At 44.4% G+C, this 5,552-nt stretch overlaps 1 protein-coding gene across 1 annotated transcript; it reads left to right on the forward strand.

The window, feature by feature from the left end:
- Positions 1-4,039: 4,039 nt before the first annotated feature.
- Positions 4,040-5,309, forward strand: LOC109430692 (uncharacterized). The gene is made up of 2 exons (XM_029857107.2): positions 4,040-4,250; positions 4,333-5,309. Exon 2 carries the CDS (start codon positions 4,348-4,350, stop codon positions 4,987-4,989), a length of 642 nt encoding a protein of 213 aa, XP_029712967.1. The 5' UTR covers positions 4,040-4,250; positions 4,333-4,347; the 3' UTR covers positions 4,990-5,309.
- The last annotated feature ends 243 nt before the right edge of the window (positions 5,310-5,552 follow it).

Below are 5,552 nucleotides of genomic sequence, written 5' to 3' on the forward strand. Positions count from 1 at the left end.
TGTCCAGTCACTTACCAAAATTATAAGTTTTGCTTAGGAACATCATTGGATAAAAATTATTACTATCGTATGTTTTCAATTATTGAAATCAACAATCAAGGCTTATAGAAATCAATATTGGTAGTTATGATTGTCATGTCGTAAGCAAAATGATATTCGTATTTATATAGTATGGTTTTTTTGATGAAATAATTCTGCTTTACTCTACTATTGCTTTTCTGGGTGTTTGAAGGTTTTCAGCAGGCTACCTTACCGGGGCCGCGCTGCCTACATTGCGTTGAAGGGGCTGCCTTCTTAGGTATAGCTGACGCAATACAGCATTTCATACTCAGCCGCTGGATGCCAGAACAGACGCTGTTTGAGCCGCACCTCCTTGGTGAACAGACGCTCGGATCGTACCTCCTCAATCTAGCTGAAGTCAGAAGGACAACAGTGCCCAGGCTGCACTACCAGCTAAGCACACAACTCTTAGCTGGCGGTCTTTGTCATCGTTTGACCCGTGGAAGCATGAGGTAGGAACTTGTGAGGACCAGAGCTATGTTGGATGCTCTCCTTATCGACTCACCGTTTTGCAGCCCAGGAAAGTATGGACAGGAACGATATGCGGAGATTTTATGCAACTGTCAATGGCGCGCGGCACAAGACTGCGCCAGTGCCCGCCATGTGCAATGACCGGGAAGGAAATTTGCTGACAGACAAAACAATGGTGGCAGCCAGGTGGAAGGAGCACTTCGAAGATTTGTTGAATGGTAGCAGCGAAGGAGCACCCAGGAACAGGATAAACATAATGGATGACAGTCAAGCAGTGGAACCACCAACACTGGATGATGTTAAAAAGGCCCTTAAGGAGCTGAAAAACAGCAAGGCTGCTGGGAAGGACGAGATCCCGGTCGAACTTCTTAAGCACGGAAGCGAGCAGCTACATCAATCAATCCATCAGATTATTATAAAGATTTGGGAGGATGAAGAATTGCCCACTAGTTGGTTGGATGGCCTCATATGCCCAATCTACAAGAAAGGGCACAGACTGGAGTGTGCCAATTACAGAGGGATTACCCTTTTAAATTCGGCGTATAAGATACTGTCGCGTGTCCTGTTCAACAGACTGCGACCTCTTGAGGAGTCCTTCGTCGGCGAATACCAGGCTGGTTTTCGTGAGGGCCGATCAACGACGGATCAAATGTTTACCCTGCGGATGATCCTAGATAAATTTCGGGAATATAACTTGCAGACTCACCATCTGTTCATTGATTTTAAAGCAGCGTACGATTCAGTGAAAAGAAATGAGCTTTGGCAGATAATGTCAGAACATGGTTTTTCGGCGAAACTAATTAGGCTGATACGCGCAACGCTGGATGGATCAAAATCAAGTATTCGGATCGCGGACGAAGTGTCTACGTCGTTTGTGACCTTGGATGGATTGAAGCAGGGGGATGCTCTTTCAAATTTATTGTTCAACATTGCACTCGAAGGAGCGATTAGGAGGTCAGGCGTGCAGAGGAATGGCTCTATCATCACACGGTCGCACATGCTCCTCGGTTTTGCGGACGATATTGATCTCATCGGCATCGATCGTAGGGCAGTGGAGGAAGCTTATGCTCCTCTGAAGAGAGAGACAGCGAGGATAGGCTTGACGATTAACTCTACCAAGACGAAGTACATGATAGCGGGTAGAGACAGAAGCAGGCCTAGTGGTGTTAGTGCTGAGGTAGTGATTGATGGGGAAGTGTTTGAAGTTGTTGAAGAATTTGTTTATCTTGGAACACTTGTGACATGTGACAATGACGTTTCCCGTGAAGTGAAAAGGCGTATTGCAGCTGCGAATAGGGCCTTTTACGGATTGCGTAGCCAGCTTAGGTCCCGTAACTTGCAAACGCAAACAAAATTCGCTCTGTATAAGACGCTGATTCTTCCGGTTGCCCTCTACGGTCACGAAGCGTGGACGTTAAAGGAGGTAGACCGAAAAGCTTTTGGAGTTTTTGAGCGCAAAGTGCTGCGGACAATTCTCGGTGGGAAACAAGAAAATGGAGTGTGGCGCAGACGCATGAATCACGAGTTGTACCAAGTGTACGAAGATGCGAATATTGTGAAACGTATAAAATACGGCAGACTTCAGTGGGCTGGACACGTAGTGCGAATGTCGGAAGAAAGAATAGCGAAAACAATATTCAGCAGAGAACCCGGTAGAGGTAGGCGGCTTCGTGGGCGACCGCGAACTCGCTGGCTGCACGCGGTTGAAGAAGATCTACGATCCCTACACGTTCGGGGAAACTGGAGGAACATCGCCCAAGACCGACGAAGATGGTGCTCTACTATACGCTCGGCATTGGAGTAAAGTTACTTTGTACACTGAAAGGCGGCTTGCAGTAATGACAAGCATAAAAATGTTTTTAAATTTACCATGGCAAAACATGATTATCGACCCACCAACGCTTCTTGTGTGCGTTTTGTTTCTCCTCACATCAACCGGTTCGATAGTCGAGTGGTAGCGTGCGAGCCTGGTGATGTCAAGGTTCTTGGTTCGAATCCGGTTGCGAACAGAAACTTTTTTTAATTGAAAATCGAGTCCATGGTAAAATTGAAAACATAATTCTGTTGAATTGAAACGAAACTCAGTCTGCACAAATTTAGTGGCGTTGTGCATTTAAATTGACCCTCAGAATAGTAATTTTCACCGCAAGCCGCCGTTCAGTGTAGCCAACAAGGTATCAAGGTAGGTAATTCTGCTTTAACTCATGTCATGTGTCTTGAATTACCGCGTAAGTAAAATAATCGATTTCTCTTCATCGATCACTTCAAATAAAAGGACAAGGAGCGTATTCGACTGTATTTTTATTTAAGAATGTAAGTTTTCATGATTTGTTTTCACCATAGAATGCAGTCGAACTTGCTTCTTGTCACTTTTATAAACAACACTAGGATCAATTAAGAGGAATCGATCGTGACTTACGTATAATTCCATTGTTGTTGCTGATTTGGGGGAATTTATAGCACTTAAATTAAAATCATTCTGATTTCGAGTGTCCGTATGCTGCAAAACTGATCTGTGAATAATGCTTGTTTGTCTAAGACGCAACTAGCTGGAATCCATACCCTCATAGAGCTTGCTGATGTTTATTCACCTTTCTCTTTCAAACATGCAGGCGGAATAGGATTTGTTGTCATCAGGAAAGGTTTCCCGATGAAAACAAATCCTATCCCGCCTGCATGCTTGAAAGAGAGAGGTGAATAAACGTCAGCAAGCTCTATTGTAAAGATTTTCATACATTTCAATTATGGCTTTTTCACAACCATGTTTCTTATGTCAATCATAAGTTGTAGATATGGAACGCATTCGCAAAAACTATAAAATAAATAAGTGAGTAATGAAACAGAAAAATCATCCGTTCATAAGTTGTGACTTATTAAATTCCTATAAGTATTTTTGCCTCAGTGTATGGGTCTATATTATAGATAGTAGAGTAAACATAGATCCGCGGACACCGCTGACTAAAATGTTTCGAGCGTGTAAGTAGTAATTTTCAAGAGTGCGACGGTTGAATGTAACGTCATGCGCTCCATTAATGTTGTCCAAATCGTGACGTCATGCTCGTTTGGATACAGATTTTGACAGTTCGTTTGGATACAACGGATTCATCAACACGGATCTATGTTTACTCTACTATCTATAGTCTATATTATTTAAACGTTTACCACATGCGGATTACCATCATAAATAAATAAATAATTCTTTAAATATCAATTCTACACCGTACGGCATGACAACTCATTTAAATGTTTGACTTCATATTGCGCAGTTCCCACCCAACTGGACCCCTTTCGCAGTTAGTATAAGTGCGGGATCGTGAATAAAACTGCGATTTTGTATCGAATCGTTTCGGTGTCTTCTGCGCACTTATTCAGCACTTTGTAATGCATAAGTGCGCAGAAGACACCGACACGATTCGATGCAAAATCGCAGTTTTATTCACGATCCCGCACTTATACTAACTGCGAAAGGGGTCCAGTGGGGTGGGAAATGCGCAATAGTGAAATTTTAAATCACGCCGATCCACGCACCAAAAACTCCACGCGTGTCAAAAACGCTCACGCCGCGGCGGCGCGCCGCCTCCGATCGAAATATACCTAGTCGGCGCGGCGCACAGGTCTATTGCGTATGCGTGTTATTGACTGGTGAGTGGCGGGCACACACACTTCGTTTCAGTTCACTGGTGTGTCCTTTCTTGAGTGCATCTGGTTCCGATCTATCGGTAAACTTTGTTAAACTACTTATTAATTAACTAATCTATTAAACATACAAAGCTTACCTCTTCTGGCACTTGAAATCAACAGATCGACATCAGCAGGATGAGTGTATTCCGCCAAGCCAAGTTTTTGGGCACAAAAGGAGAAAACCTGTGCGTGATCAGATGCCCTGCGATCAGTCACATAGCTCGAGAACGAATACTTGAGAAACTGGGGGCAGAAGGAGTGATCGGACTTGAAGCAAGGGGTACGAGAGGAATCTTCGTGCTCAACTTCTCCGAACCACCACCGAAGATCATGAAAGTAGGCTGTCTAAAAGTCCGGACACAGCGATACATTCCAAGAAATGTATGGTGCAGGCGCTGCTTCACCTGCCATGACCCGTTGGCAGATTGCATTAATACAACCGCCTGTAGACGCTGCGGCAACGAGCACGTTGGAGTATGCCCGAAGAGGAAGAACTGCTGGAGCTGTGGAGGACCGCATCTTCCAACATGCGGATGGTGCCCTGTATGGCACCAGGAACGGAAGCGAAATGAAACGGTGGAGCAGTACAATTCTGCAGGTGGCACACCGGAACCAGAGGCTGGCCCATCGCAATCTAACCGGCTGGCTAAGAAAGAGAAGAAGAACCAAGCAAAGAAACGTTTGGCCACTCAGGAGGAAGAAAACGATCCACCGATTCGCCCGATGGAAATGGTGGTACAGACACACAAGGAGAAGAAAAGAATGAGATATTCATGATTGATCAACGACGAAAAACTACTTCCTTTGTTTACATTTTATCATTTCTTGAATTCGAATTAAAATAAAAACTCAAAAAACGAAAACTTATATGGATTTATACATTTACTTATCATAAAATTTTTCCATTGTTATGTATAACCCCGTTCTGATTCCAAAATGGGTCTATAAAAAGCTTAAGTAGAACAATTTCTAAGGATTGTGGCGCTGTTCCCTTAACCCGGAAGCGGTTGCGTCGTGCACTGAGTAGGAGTAGACGCGCCATGAAAATAGCACGCTTGTGATACACGCATGTGCGCCGGACGGTCATGCTCCTAAGGATTGGGATCCGACGTCTACCGGAAAAGACGAGAAACAGTATGGTGATGGTAAGACCAAGCAGCAATCAAAAGAAGGAGCAATAATATATAGGGTATCGTACCTATTTTGGGCACTTGCCGTTCCCGGTGTCGGCGTCGGTGGTGTAGTGGTAAGTGTGGCTGCCTCTCACCCCAGTCGGTCGGGATCCAATTCCCGTCGACGCCGATGGGATTTTCTGAGACATAAAATCCGTGATCACGCCT

The sequence above is a fragment of the Aedes albopictus genome, chromosome 1 (assembly GCF_035046485.1).
Source record: "Aedes albopictus strain Foshan chromosome 1, AalbF5, whole genome shotgun sequence".
In the NCBI taxonomy this organism is placed as follows: Eukaryota; Metazoa; Arthropoda; class Insecta; order Diptera; family Culicidae; genus Aedes; species Aedes albopictus.

Bases quoted from the DNA above. Each gene is read 5' to 3' on its own strand.
- LOC109430692 (XM_029857107.2), top strand. From the start codon at position 4,348: ATGAGTGTATTCCGCCAAGCCAAGTTTTTGGGCACAAAAGGAGAAAAC.